A 16029-nucleotide genomic window follows, 5' to 3' on the forward strand; every position below is an offset into this window, starting at 1 on the left:
TCATAAAAGAATTTGCTTCTTTGTCTGTCCAACAGAGGTTGGTCATACCAATGATGAGGGTGCTGTTTACAGTGAGAGGATTAGACCTCTTTATTTATGCCAAATGTGTTAACTTCTGTTCGTATTTCAAACACAGCACTCCTGTTGCTCCAGGATTTAGTACGTGCCGGAAAGAACCATAATGTGCGTAAGGCTTTAGGAGCACGTGCTGGACAGGAAAAAAAAGGATTTTTCTAAACTTCAGAACCATTTGTTTTTGGCCTGATTACACCTGTCCACGAGGTCTAACTGGTGTAGGCTGACGAGACCCATTGGAACTTAATATTACCCATTGAAATATCAATGATCGATACATTTTACAGTGCCACTCCACATTTTGAAAGACACATGACTACATCAGAGTACACATATATAATATGTGGTGTTTTAGATTCTTTCTGCTTTACTCATGTCCCCCCCCCCCAAAAACATGACTCAGCTACTACTGCCTCTCAAAGTATCAAACAATTACTGTCTGTGTCCAGTTAATTGGTAACAGAGAACAGGCATAAATTGTGGTTATTACCTAGTTAAACAACATTATTTTTTAATCATTGGTGACCTAGCTCACAGTAACAAAACAAAACACCTGTAAATGATTGAACAAAGTTGTTTGTAGAAAATGATACAAACCCTGATGTGCTAATCTGTTTGTGAGAACATGCCTTAAAACGGTGCTGTCATCAAATTTGTGTGGAATGGTTAACAAACCATAACACACATTATTAATCATCAAAGGATGTTTACATAAGAGCCTGCTTAGTTGTCAAAAACTGTTACCGACAGAAGGTCTGACTGACTATCCATTACCCTACACTGAGCGAAACTGTGCCAACGCAGACACTTTCAGGATACCTTCAAAAAAATAAGAAATAACTCAGGTGAGGGCATCAGATTAGACATTGATAACAATAATCAAACTGAGCCACTGTGCGTTTCTAACGACCCTTGATACAGTGAAAAAACTCATATGAACCAAAGCCCTGAAGGCCCCAGCGGAAATATGGCTCAATGGATTAGGAAAAGTAACCTGTCCTTCTTCTTCAAGGCCCTGTTGGTCATTTCCTCTGAAACACATGCTGAATAAATCTGGATTAAATGAGCCATTCCTGGCTCACATTTCTGAGCAGATCAGCAAACCCCACGCCCCTAAATTCTATGTAGACAGCAAAGGATGCATGGATTCCTGTCCATTCCTGGGCAACACCACATCGATACTAGCACTAAGCTAGATCTGACAACTAGTGAAACTTAACCTCCCTCACCCTACTTCAGTTTCATCGATATTTTGCAGTGAGATTAAAATGCTTCTACATGCAGGGTCCCTACAAGGGAAGAGGATTACTCTTGATAGACAACACAACCAAATTTCCTCCCCACTCGTAATGTCAACTCCTCCTTGTTAAGTATTTGAGTGGGGATGAGGGTGAATGACATGCTCCTTCTTAGAAAGGGATTCCCTTTTTAAACCCAAGATTTGTGAATGTCAGACGTTCTCCTGCAGTTTTCCTGCTGTCAAGTTATTCACGCTGAAAACGAAACGAATGAGAGCCGTTTCAAGAATAATACAGGCGTGAAACTAGCGAGCAAACTCTGAGTTTACCGCTACATAATGGTTACTAATAGCAGGTGTGGAACGATAAAAAAAAAAAAAAAAGACAAACGATGAGCAGGGACACTGGCAGATTCCTCACTGACCAAGTAAAATTTGGCCGACGCGGGTCGTAAGACGATTCGCTAGTTAGCAGACTGCCTCGCAGTTATGAGTGACAATGCAAAACATAAAGCTATGTGAAACGCAGACGCGCTTAGATGAACTAGGAACTGTCATTAAACAATAAGTGTAAATAAAATATTACTATACTTATTGTTGTTGTTGGCGAATAACTTGCCTGACTGCATAACGCACACCTGTGGACTCGCAACGCACTTGTTGGCTGATTCATTTAAACACCGAAAAACCTAAACATGAATGACCTCAGTTAAAGTAATGAGTAGTCTCTCTCTCTTTCTCTCTATTCCTCTATGTGTGTGTGTGTGTGTGTGTGTGTGATTCCATTAAAATTATTATTGTAGCTTTACTACTTGTTATATCAGCAATTTGTGTTGACGACTGTTTCTGTTTCTCTTTGAGGAAAGTTGTAAAAACAAAACCTGGAAAAGTAACAACTAGCTGTAAATAAAAATATTCAAGAACATGTTGATACAGTTCCTCCCCTTGCTCCGTTGTGCACGGGCAGTAATGGTCGCTTTCAGCAGCAGCTGCGGCGTAATTAGTTGCTTGATTCACACTAAGAAGCTTACATACTAAGGGTTGAGCAAAAAGAAAGCAGATTACAATTTGTGTGGCTCGCGAGGTCTAGCAACACAGCCATTATTCAGCACCAGAGGACGGACGAAAGTTTAAAGCTATCAGTTATGATCTACCGGTATTAACCTATTGAAGTACACCTCAGATATTCAAGAGCAAAGTCTCTTAGGATCCATCCTGGGCCAGATATTCATTTTGCACAATAACAGCGAAGTGCAAAAGCTTCAGTCTGTACCAGTGGCTTGTAGTCCAGAGATTGTCTGGTAGTCACATGCTCGCCTCTGTTACCTAGCAACGGCAAAGCTCAGGCAAAAGTTCTCCAGGAGAACTTGAAATCTGTCTGAGGGAGGCTTTGTGTTCAAGATTAAATAAGTAACATCTCTGGTTTGTGGAATATTTCGCAAGAATTATACTAAAAACATTAATTATATCTTCAACATGTTATATCTAACCGATATGTGTGAGGTCTTGCTAATGTAAATTTCCCCATGAAGAGCACTTGCTAGATCAGAGGCAGTTGAAGCGGCTAGTTAACGTTAAATTGTGGTTATTAAGCTCATCACAAGCACACAAAACATTTTTGTGTCAGATTCAAATGACTGTGCTTGATAAATGGTCTGCAAACTCGTTTTAAAATAAGTTTAAAAACAGTCAGTTATATTTAAGATGAATTTGAGCATAGGCTAAACATTAACAGCGACGTTAGATAACTTTACCGTTATCCTTATGGAGTGAGACTGGTGGACTAATAAAAATTTAGCGAGTATTTCAGGTAACGGACGACTTAGTTAATTCACTCCCGATCTAGAACGGCTATTCTGTAAACTCATTTAAATTCAATTAGGTTAATTGTGCCAATATGGAGAACAGGAAAATATATTGTACGTTGTAAATCTACTGTTGGTAAGTGTTCCAATTACAACATGCATGTACCCTATTTTAAACCAGCCCGAAATTAAACAAAGCTGGAACTTACCTTGAGAATAACACGGGAGAGAGCAAATCGTTAATATAAGAAAAAGTTTCACGAGCAGTGCTCGCCGCATTCTGATGCACGGTCCCGGCTGGTCTGTCCAGCCCCTCATGTAGCGGGCAGATGGTGCTCTGGGGACTAAGATGCCTCTTGCCTCTCACTCACTTGTCCCAGGCTCACGAGAAAGGGCGTTCTCAAAAAGCTTAGACATGACGCTCCCCCCACCCCGCCTGCCTGCATCAAATCCCGAGCTGGCACCCAGGAACCTGCATAGCCTCATTCATGTGGCCTGTCAACTTAGTCAATAAGTCACTTCTGTGGGCTTATGTTTTCAGTAGTCAAGTGAGAAACCGCAAGTGGGTTCAGCAAGTGTTTTGTTAAAATGTAACCTCTCCCCTTGATACCCAGAAAACTACAAGCCACTGTTTTAGAGACAGAATGGGTTCAAAAGAGTGAATTATTGTATTATACATAATATTACACATTATTTTATGCTAAACAATGAACATTAAACAAACACACACACACATAAACAAACAAACAAATAAATGAACAGGGTATTCTGTAAAGGGATGCTGGTCAACATTTTTTGGGGGGGAGAGGTGGAAAACAATCACCAAAAAAGTCTTTAACATAATGTTCTTTATAATTCATTGGAAATTGTTACAAACACCATTTCTGGGTGTCTCAAAAGACATTCGCATGTAATTCACGTACTGGATGACCTTGAATCACTGCCAAGGGCCTTCTGTTTCAACGTTTGCTGTGCGGATGTGTTGTGTGTTGTGCGGAAAAGATAAACCAGACTGTTCTATCAGCACCTCAGGGTGACAATGGGATGATTGGTGTGTGACAGTCACAGTTTGTTCAATGCTGTTGTTAAGTGTTCATACAAAGACCAGCAGAACACAAGATTTCACTATCAGACTTAAAACACTAAAACGACAGTGTAATCTTATAACACTTAACATTTTGTTCATCACTTGTCAAAAGTCTGGAATAAGAAGCATCATATATAGTTTGGATACATCACGTCAGCAAGCATGAAAACGTAAAAGAATGACTCAGTATTTCGTCTGATTGACTGCTAACTGTTTTCGTTTATCCACTAAAATAAAATTTCATATTAAACTGACATCAGCCAGGGAAATCTTAGGGTGATTTCTCTATGAATGCCACAATAATTTTGTTACACAGTTTTCTTCTCAGGGGTCCAGTAACACAAAATCCTGATCACACAGACTCAAAGCAAGTACCGCAGACATATATCAAGCCTAAAACAAAGAAAAATAATTTTGCTCATTACATAAATAGCTATTATGTATAATAGCTGACCATAAATAAATAAATAAATTAAATGGCATAATTTTTTAACAAATATTAATCATGTAATGGGGGAGGGTCCTGACACTGAACATTACAATTTTTCAGTGTCATTTTCAGGATGCATACACAGAGAGTTCACTGTTGAATGAGCGTCAGTCCACCAATGGGACAGACAAACATTAGTCTGATGTAAATTAATGCAGTACGCAGTTTTAACCATGTTACTCAAGGTCACTGGGTCTCAATAGGCTGTCAGACAGTCCCATGCCAAAACACCCAGCCAGGCCAAGGCAAGGTTACTGACTTTGTGCAAAGGCAGAGTTAGAAAAAGATTTTTTGTAAACAGACCACTCCAAATAACCCTCAGCCTATTTTTATTCAATTTAAAAAAAATTTAAGCTAGTACTTCGATCTCAACCTATGTTTCACACACCATTTATGGCTGAAATAGTTGATCAGTTACTGAATTTATAATCTGACTTAACTGACATTATTCAAGGTTAATACAAAATTAAGTAAACTGTTAAATTTTGTTAAAAAATGACTTCACTCAGTTAATGCCAGAAACTTCTAACGCACACAACCAAAAACTCCAAAATGCAAGATTTCAGAACAATAAAAGTATTTTCAGCCGTCAAAATTCAGAATATAAATGACTTTGACAAATTATTTCTTATGTAGGCATTTCGTAAAATACAACAATAAATCTATACCTTCACCACTGCTTTTCCAAAACAGTACGACAGTACATTTTTTGAGTTAAACAAAGAAAAAATATGCACTTCTGTCAGCCCCAGGCCATAGATAGGTGATACTTTGTACCCATGGACAGTCATAAGTGAATATTCTCTGAATTTCAGCACTGAATGTTAGTCAGAATCAGTGCATAATGAGATCACCATGAAACACTGCAACACAGAATAACTGCAAATGTTCAGTGAATTGCTCTAGACTGAGCTCTTTCACTGTAAATGTGACCAGAAGAAGACATGGTATAACAGTCGTAACTGATTTGTATTTCACATTTCTTTTCAGAGCTTCTCTGAAATATGTATCATAGGTATCAAATTTGCATGAGTTTGTGGTTACTACTGCAAAAATAATATTTTGTGCCTTTTTTAAAATTAATTAACATGCTTACTGTGCGAATAGTACAGCATACTGACATTTTTATAAATAAAACTGATGAAAAAAACTGATTGACTTTAAGGGCATTCTGGCTTTTTATGGGGTGTGTGTGTTGGGGAGGGGAGGAGGGGGTAACTTCTTTCAGGTTTTTTTTTTTTTTTTTTTTTTATCAGTGCCATGTTTTGTGTGTTTTGTGTTGATTTGCTCTAGTTCCCATGCCATTATAATTGACAGACTGAGAAAGTTAGACTGTTGCAGGTGATTGCTGCTGATTATATGTGAGAAGAGACATCGTTCAGATCTGTGATTCCTGAGCCAAGCCCAAATGTCTCTCATTTTTCTTTACATCTGAATGATTTTAGTCATGCTTTTTCCTCTGTCCTGCTAATCTTGGTGAGTGAGTGCATATCCTTCCTTCACCTCATGTTGTTTTGAAAGAATAAGTTTATGCAGAATAGATAGCCATGTCTGCAAAAGAAGCTTGTCATTGTCTTGGGCAGGATATGGCCCTTCATTACGTCTAATCAAACTCCTCAGTGTATGGAGTTGCATTTATGACTGCATCTCAGTGTGAGCTGATTCCTTAGTTCTGTTGGGCGACGTTGCATTGTCTGTCCCACTGTGGGTTGTAACACTTGCCTTCAGCTGTCCTTGTGATTTTTTACGAGACTTTTATATATGAAACAACCTCCCGTTTAGGAGACAATGTGATGATTTTAAGGTTTCCTCGTGATGCGATGCTTTGCTCATTAAGCATGCGCTGTTTTGTGAAGAAACCTCTATAGTACTCTGCCGGACGCGCTCGCTCACTCTCTCTGTCCCTCTCTCTCTACGTTTGTGTGTGTAATTTTTTACTTTTTTTTTGCGAGGATTTCTTTTATTCTGAAAACTCACCTTTGTCAAAGCGGCCATATTTGCTGTTCATAATTGTTGTTCATTGCTATTGCTCACACTGTTCTTTTGAGGTTGTCAGTTTAGCACCTCAGAAGAGCACCAGTCCCACCCTGTGGTTATTGTAGGAAAAGCAGTCTGCAAACTGGCGCCGCGTCTGCTGCTAGAGCAGCAAATGACGAGCATAAATAAGGCAGAACAAAACATTGTAGTTACGTTAAAATGGTATTTTAATTAGACATTTGTTTTGTCAGCTATACTTATACACAGTGTGGTGGCTAAGGCAGTGCAGGACAGGAATGTCGCATGGCGTTTTACAAAATTGACAGCAAAGGCGAAATCTGCACTAGAATTCCCGTTACTAATAGCAACTACCGAAACTTTGCAGCAGCAGGCTGTTGCAGAGACGCATTTTCCTGGAAGTGGGCAACTGCGATTTTTCCTTTGTTTTGCAACACCTCTTAAATTTGATATTTGCGATATCTCTTCAACATTTCAGTATGGGGTCGCCCCAGAGAAACCCTAAGGACCTCAGGAAGATGGTACAAGACACAAAACAGGTAAAGCGTCATTCACTCCAAATGGTCCACGCCTAGCTATCTGGCTCAGCCCTTCTCGATACAGTCACCGCCTTGTGTAACTACCTCTTGTTTGCTGCAAGTGTTGATTGTCTGAGCGGGCAACGAAGCGCCTGGCTGCCGCGGTTGTTTTTGTATGCGACTAATATGCTCAAATATTATAATGCGACGAATTATTCCAGATCACGTTGAAACTGTAACAGAATCACAGAGGGTTAAAAAAATTTCCATGATTAAAATTTGGAGAATGTTAGCGATAGTGACGAGCACTCATTTCGATTTTCCCATGAGCTTTTTCGTATCGGCTTATTCGTACCCATTTTTAGCATTTCTGGCTTCTGTTCAGTCACCCCCTCTCTTTATTGTATTTGTATTTATGCACGTTCCCCAAGGCATCTCATTTCTTTCTTAATACTGTTACTAATACTGTTCCTTCCAGTAGCCCCACGCCTCTCCAAACTGTTTTGAATCAGCATTTTTCATGGACATAGGCTAGAGCCTATTGGATCAAAGACACATAGGCTATGAAATTTCAGTGTCTAACAGACTTGTTTCACTGTGTTTGCCGTAACAAAATTTTGTAATGTTACTCGAGATAAAAAATAATGTATGCAGATTTACAAATCCTAGTATAATAGCATTTACTATCATTTTAGTATAAAAATATCATATCAAATCAAGTGAAGGAAATATCATGAAGATTTCCACATATCTTTAAAATATATGGAAATATGTGCTCAAATAAAAAAAAGAGATCTACATGAATTACATTTGAGACAAAATAAAAATGTGTTAGAGAGAGAGAGAGGGAAAAAAAAGCACTGCTTTCTTTACTTTTAAGGACATGGATGACGTTCACAAAGCTTTGGAAAAGCTCAGAGGGCCTTCCCAGGAAGAGAGGCTAGAGACAGACATGCTGCGTTCCCGAATCGATGAACAGTCCACTTTGATCTGCATTCTGAAGCGGAGAGCTGACGAAATGCTGTTACGCTGCCAGGCGCTTGAGCGAATCAATGCCGAGCTGGAGGACCTGCAGGCAAACGTTCAGGCCGAACTGGAGAATGAGAGGAAGAGGTCCAAACAGCTGGAGGAGAGGTTCATGGACCTGGCCGCCAATCACCGAGAGCTCATCAGTTTCAAAGACGAGTACAAGAGACAGACCGCGGAACTGCTGAAAGAGAACAAACGGCTCAGGGAGGAGAACGAGAAACTTTTTTGTAAAGAGGTTCAGGAGAAGGAAGCGGTCATTTTAAAACTCACCCAGGAGCTGAGGGATCTTGCAGAACAACACAAACATTTAGAGATGGAGTGCCAGTAAGAAATCTGTATGTGAGTCATGCATGTCTTAAGTTTTCTTTTTCGACTTATCTGTCATCAAAACTATGTCATCTTTGCTGATTGCAGGCACAAAATGACTGGATTTCAAGCGAAAATAAAGGAACTGATCAACCTTCATGAGATTAAAGAGGCGTCTTTGCAGGTTGAACTACAAGACACTCAAAAACAATTAAAGGATGCCGTCGAATTGTGTACTAGTGAGTATTGAAGACTAATGTTTAATAATACTGTCTGTGTATCCGTTGCCTTACTTGTAAATGACTTGTATCTCTGCCAGAATTGGACCTTGAACTCAAAGAAACACAGGAAAGAGACACAGTTAGGGAGACTGAGACCCAGGGGAAGTTGGACTCTTTGATGAGAGAGAAGGATGAACTGCTGGATTTGTCAATGCAGCAAGAGAAAATTATACAGGTAATTGGTACCTGACTTATATAACCGACTCTCATTGTTGCTTATTCAGGATCATTTGTAAAAACAAAGGTCCTTTCCCTTTTAAAGTCCAAAGCCACAGCAGTGCTGGGAGCTGATTCACAAGAATGTTCATGAATGTTGATTAACAAGAATCTGTGATCTATTCCAGGACAAGGAAGCAGAAATCCAGCAGTTGGAACTGAGGAGGCAGGAGGCAGAGAATGCTACAGTGGAGGCCTTGGATAGGTACTAGTCATTGTTACATCAGTGTTACATCAGTGTTACATCTCACCTATTACGCATTACGTGTTTTTGTCCCTGGACTAAAGGACAATGAATAACATAACCAGACTTATTAAAAAGAAAAGTCATAAGGCAGGTGCTGTGCAGAGCCAGTGATTGCATTGTATGTAGCAGGGTTAATGATGACAAATTAAGTACCGCTTAACACTGCTTAAAGAGTAACCAGCTTCTGACCAGTGTTGTTTTAATCAGTCAAAAAGTGATCCATGTCAGGTGTATGAGAACTAGAGTGTGGAGGTCTGATAGTTTTCCTGGTTCTCTTTTCAGGTTTGAAAAAGAAGCGTCAGCAGTGAATGAAGTCCTGAGGGTGACAGAGCTTCAGCAGGCTTTGGAGAGGGCAGAGGGAATATATGATAATCTGAGGAAGGTCTGTTAAAACAGGAAAAGAAAAACAGAAAGAAAAAAGCAATGTGATATCGTGCCATGACAGGACATGATGTCTTTACGTACTCATTTTTTTTCTCAGCTGTGTCATGTTGTGTTTGTAGGATTTTGAGGCATATAAAAAACACAGCGGTGAGCTCCTGGCCAAGGAAAAGGAACTAAACGCCATCCTACGACACATGAACATTTAGGACCATCCTTTTATCTCAACACCTCATCTCATATTCCCCATCTTATCTCAAAAAGGCCACTCGTAAGATGTGTTGTTTTGTTATTAAATTTTAAAGTTGTCTGATTTGTACCAAGAATGACCTCTGATTATTGTCTGTCTCAAAAAAGGAAATTACACACGACGTAAAGCTTGTTAAACAGTTTGTTAACTATAAAATTCTGCCGTCTATCTCATTGAATCAGGGGATAGGACAGTTTGACTACAAGGATGTTTCTAAATCATAGACGTAATTTCTTAGTACTCCACTTGGGGGCACTACAGCCAATTTCAGCTCATCAATTCAATCAGCCCAGAGTATTTGAATGAAAGAGACTCAGCAACTATGGTGAGCTTCAGAATCACCAATGCCTTTGAAAATGAGCAAAAAGAGTTTAGAAAACAAACAATGTTATTAGCGACAATGTCTCAATCTAAGTCTATTTCTATAATGTTTAGTAAGGTTGGAGACTACATTTTGGACCATTTCTCCATGCCGAACCTTTCAAAACCCTTTATAAAATTAAGTTTGTGCTTGTAGACTACCTTTTTTAATTCAGACCACAGGTTTTCAGTAAGAAACTTAGATAACATGCATTCCTCTTTTGATTGCAAACATGCTAATTATGCACTTGGCCAAAAAAGTTTAATTTGGTCTCAACGGATGATAGCACACAATTCTACTCAGAATTCTATTTATGTGTGCTCAGATTCAGATGCTTGATTCTGTTGGTTTTTCTCAGTCGGGGCTTTCTTGAGTGACGACTTACATTTGACTGTAGTATATTCAAAGATGTAACTGTAGTCTTCCTCACTGTGCATGGGTGTCATTGTACACTTGCTTCCTCCTGCAGTCACATTGGGCAGCTGTTCTAGATGTTTGAAACTTTTTCGTTATTGCCCTAACAGAGATTATCGGTATGCTTAACTATTTATGTATTGTTTGGACCCATCACCTGAATTATGTAGGTCAAGCACCATCTGTTTCTTTTGATTACACAGTCATTTGATTGTCCTGGCGGTGATGGATGGCAGTGGGATTTTACATGTGGAACTTTGCTCATATTTAACCTCTCTGCAGAATCAGGGCGTGAAGGAAGGTTTACGATACAGTTTAATAAGACTGATGAACTTAAATAAGTAAAACTGCTTCAGAGTTAACTTTGGTTTGTATTTAGTTTAAGAAGCTTTAATGGAGCCAGTAATTTTAACATCTGTATTTTTGTCATACTACATAGAAAGAGCAGAAGTTAAAGTAAAAGGCTCACCTCTTTCTACATATTTGAACATAAAATATAGCCCATTCAGTCGGTTGTTTATGTTACATTTTGGAGAATTTTCTTGCTCTTTTTTCATCAAGGGTGCCAATAATTCTAGGCATGTTTGTTTGAATTACTAAAACAACAACCACATCCTTTGACATTTACCATTTCATTTCATTTCTTATAATTCTGCTAAGAAGTGTGTAGTGTCACGTTTTCCTGGTTATTTGGGGAACTGTTTTTAGTGCTAACAAGTGTTTAAACAAATGATATGTTTCCACAGTTAATAAATTATAGCACTTCTCTGACACTGTGCTGATGTGCAAAAAGGCTGTCGATTAGCTCCGTAATTTTGTGGTCAGTCTCTGGGTAATATATGGGTAGGCCGCCAAAATGACATGGCATTTTCTTGTACAGTGGTTTTCCTGTAGCATAGGCCTCACTTCACGTCTGTATGCGTTCAGCTTATTTTAAGAGCTGATCTAACAGTCACTCAAACAATGTATTTACCTGAAGAAAGTACTTCTGACTTTGCCTGCTCTGTGATTACATTTGTATTTAATCCATTTTTCTGATGGATTTTATTTGAAAAAAATGTAGATTTTGTGAATTTTACATGTCAGTTTGTTGTCTGGGATTTTTGAGAGAACACGTTCTATGTTCACATGAAAAGTTTCTTTTGGTAGCAGCGGAGCAAGCACCCAGTCAACGCTGTTCATCACTGAACTGAAGCCAAGTCAGACTCATATGTATGACAATGTGCAAAATCATTTTTTATCAAATATCTAGAAGTCTTTGGCCTGGATCTTGTATCATTAGCAGTAACTTTCGTTATAACTACGTTGTTGATAATTAAATTTAAAAAACTAAATGTAGCTACATTTATCAATAAATTAAGACAAATTTGTCTTACCAGCATCACTGTTCACTCTAGGCCGCACTGAAACTGGATCAGTGTTGTTTGGCTATAGTGGTTTTATGGGGAGTGTATCATCTAGTACTGTCAGTGGACAGTAGGGTGTTTAGAGCATTTACATACCTTATATGGGCATCTTTAGAACCACTGAGAATTCTTTCAATAATTGAACCTTGAGCTGTAAAGTTGCTTTTGCCAGTTTTATCTTTACATGTCTTGCATAATTTCATTTTGAATAAAGAGGAAATTGTCATTTCTTATACTGTGCAAGTAAAAGAAAGAGAGAGAGAGAATTTTTGTTGGTTTGACATACTCACAGACCTATGACATTAACCACAAATCCATCAGATAGTTCTGCAGACAAGATTGTTCATTTCATTGGTTCTAGTAGAAAAATACATATGCATAAATCACATACATAGGAATCACAGTCGGAGTAACAAATAAAGCACAAACTGTATTATTAGTCTTATTATAAAATATATTAAGTTTACTTTCAAATCATGCTAGCAACAGTACACCACACAGACCACCTAACGTCAAACTGAACAAAACTGAGAACAAACGAATTCTGAATTAAAACCAAATTGAGACGCTCCTTAGATGAAGGATTTTGTCAGACCCTTAGCTAACATGCCAAATTTACTGGCTGTTCTAGAGATTTTAAGATTTTCAACACTTTGATGTGTTTTGATCTCACACAAAAAATATATTTATGTGTCAGTGCTTCGCAATTTATGACCCAGAACTGGCTGTCTTTTGAAATAATACCAAGATCATTCAGTAAAGTGATGAGGGAATGATTACATTGTTTCTTCGCTCTCAGTGAAGCTGCAAAAGCCTTGCTTTAGGAAGACACACGTCAAATGAAAATGACCAAAAAAAAAAAAAAAAACCCTGGAGGAAAAGTGTACGTAAATTGCTTTTTCCTCAGTGATTATCATGTCTTCATAAACAGATTTGTCATTAAGCACAGACCCTTGAGTTCTTTTTATCTTCCTTTTTTTCTCTTTTTTTTGTTCCTTTAACTTCACAGGAATTTTAAACAATTGAAAGTGTATTGTTGTCATGACACATTCCTGATACGTGTCTGTACGTGACTTCAGAGGAAAAGGTATGATCCCGATAGGTTTGGCTTTACTATAGAGACCATACACACTCTTCCTCAAGCACTGAAACACACAAACAACATTTACAAACTGCGTCATGCACCAACACAGTGTGCATCACCCACTGCTAAAAAAAAAAACTACATTGCTAAAAAAAAACCTACTCAAATCTTTCAAACTGCTCAAAGATTTCACTTGTTTTCCATTCTTTATGACTTATCCGTGTGGTCTTCCTCTTGCCTTCTGTGGATAAATGTGAAAGAGGGTTTTTTTTTTTGTATAGATGTTAGTCAGCATGGCATTCCAGAGTGTCAGCAGTGTGGTGATTGGTTTTAGCCTGCAGGTTTGGAGCTTAGAGACACATCACGCAGAGCACAGCTGGAACGGAGCTCACCTGCCCCCCAACCAGTCTGCACAGGACTCAGACCCCTTACACCGTATCAGCACGCAGGGCATGGGTCAGAGATCACCGCCACTTACCGTCAGGAGAAATGAAGAGTCATCTTGGGTCAGTGTGAGTGAATGCTGGACGTGCTGAAGAATTATGGAATGTGATACTGAATATTATGTGTTTTTGGAATTATTATCAGAATGAAAATGTTTTTGTGTGCTTCAGGAGTGAGGAATTTGTATGTACGTGCATATATATACACACGTACACACACACACACACACACACACACATTGTCAGTTCAGAAACGATATTATTTATGACAGACACTTAACCCCCACAACAAGATTCTTGAAAGATTTTGTACATTGAGACACAAATGTTAACACACAAAAACGACTATTTAAATCATAGACTTTAAGATGGCAAGCTCAGTGAAATCATCAAATCATCCACATATTCTGTATCCTGATATGTCTTTACATTTACCAGTAAATTCTCAGTCTCCTGAGTTGGTCCAACTATACTATAGTTAAAGTAAATTTCACAGAACTGTCAAGCTGCTTGTTGCTCTTCACATATTTCTTTGACTCATTACAATAAAATTTAATGTAATGCTTCATAATAAACCAAGGCATCGTATAGTGCATATCATGTGTGCCATATATATTACATTACTGTATTATAGGCTGCAGTAATGAGCAGTATAGTATATATGACGTAGTGGTGTGCATTTGTGTGAAAAATAGCAGTTGTCTGCATTGAGTCAAGTCAAATTTATGACAAAAACTGGTCTTCTTCTATACAGTCTCTGGACAGCTGATGTTGCAGCTGTTTCAAATCCAATAAAGATAAGAATCCAAAAGCCTTGACTATCTGGGTCATGCATATGTAGTGTACGTAGTGTTAAGCCATTCCTTGTGGAGATATTTATTAAATCCAAAGATTGTCTAACACGAGGCTAGTTTTCTACACTAACAGTAATCACATTAAGACTCTCTCTTTTTTTTTTTTTTTTTTAGTCAGAAATCCTAGGTTCACTTAAGTTTCACTGACCTCTGCAGGCTGTGAAACAATGTGTTTCTGCCACAAAAGAGCAGGGCACAAGAGGTCAGTGCCCTAACCTCTGATCTCATGACAACCACTGTAGCGTCCTCTGGTATGTTCTGGAGTTAGACTTTATGACGCTGTAAAGTGCCCGCCCCTTTTCCCTCCTTTTGTTTGATTCGTCTTACACCCAAAGAAAATTTATTATTACATAATAATAACACCCACAGGCGCCTCGCCAGTCAGTTTCTCCATTAAATATTTGACCTCAGAGACACATACGATCATGCTGATGTCAGTGAAGCCTCACTGGAAAGGGAAACGCTGGCATGTAGCAGCACCATGCATTGCTTTGATCAGGGTCACACCCCCATCTCCAGGCCAGCCGATCCGCTGGTTCCTCCCCTGTTTATAAAAGGGGGGAGATGGGCTTTACCTATATGCCCACACAGAGTATGTCTACTGCAGCAGCACACTCAGGGACATAACGGTAGCTCACCTCCACACTTCTCCTTCTCTCACACACAAACACACACGCACAAACACACACGCACATACACACACGGACACACACGGACACCTCGCGGCACAGAGCGGACTGAGAGAGATTATCCGGAGGTTCAACTCACGCAAAAGGCTTCGGAGCCGTAAGTAAGTCTTTGAATTATATGCAATAATCTGAGCTTTTATCAGGAAATATGCATTGGTCGTTTCAGCTGTTGTATTTGCATTGTGACTGTTTATGAGGTTATTAGAAAAATGCAATCCTTCAAAATCTTTAGATCTTTTAGATGTGCTTTAATTACTAGACTCTTAATCACTGCATGTGGTAATTATGACGTTTTAAGTTGGTTGTGTAGACAGTTTATAAAGAAAATGTTTTTCAAAAATCATTGATTTTTTTTTAGCTTTTAGCATGCCACCACACAATGTGGGTGACTGATAATTTACACAAAAGAATAAATATTTTTATATGGTGAAATTAGGCATAACAAACATACCAGAGATCATACTCAATACCATTCTTAAACTTCACAAATTATGTGGGTGAGTGGTTAATTTTAGGTGATAAATCACTACTGTGACTGGTGAATCAATTGACAGTGTATTTCAAGACTTTAAAGATGAAAAATATATAGAAATACATAGATTTTTTATTGGTGTGTTTTTGTTTCGTTGTGTAGAGTGTGATATGCTTTGTGAATACATTGATTAAAAGTGTGTTTGTAGGACGCATCACAAGAGCATTTGGTGATTGTATTCCTTGAAACGAACGTGATATTTGTCAGTTTATTGGTTTCATAGTATGTTTGATGAATCAGTTCATGGAGGCTGAGTTTGGTGAATGAATTAATTGGAGTCACTTCTGATAACTGACTATGAACTGTTCTCCACAGTAAAGGCAGCAGCC

At 38.6% G+C, this 16029-nt stretch overlaps 2 protein-coding genes across 2 annotated transcripts in view; one reads left to right on the forward strand and one right to left on the reverse strand.

Annotated features, from left to right (window-relative positions):
* lrp2a (low density lipoprotein receptor-related protein 2a) overlaps positions 1–3396 on the reverse strand; it is a 57772-nt gene extending 54376 nt beyond the window's left edge. The window contains exon 1 of the mRNA XM_030786018.1: positions 3327–3396. Coding sequence (XP_030641878.1) covers positions 3327–3396 — 70 coding nt within the window. The remainder of the gene's footprint in view (positions 1–3326) is intronic.
* Positions 3397–7168: 3772 nt separating this feature from the next.
* On the forward strand, positions 7169–9876 carry zgc:172182 (coiled-coil domain-containing protein 89). Its single transcript, XM_030787333.1, has 7 exons — positions 7169–7228; positions 8088–8560; positions 8651–8781; positions 8862–8998; positions 9168–9244; positions 9569–9668; positions 9790–9876. The coding sequence occupies exons 1-7, from the start codon at positions 7169–7171 to the stop codon at positions 9874–9876; spliced, it is 1065 nt and encodes a 354-aa protein (XP_030643193.1).
* The last annotated feature ends 6153 nt before the right edge of the window (positions 9877–16029 follow it).

This window comes from Chanos chanos, chromosome 10 (genome assembly GCF_902362185.1).
Source record: "Chanos chanos chromosome 10, fChaCha1.1, whole genome shotgun sequence".
In the NCBI taxonomy this organism is placed as follows: Eukaryota; Metazoa; Chordata; class Actinopteri; order Gonorynchiformes; family Chanidae; genus Chanos; species Chanos chanos.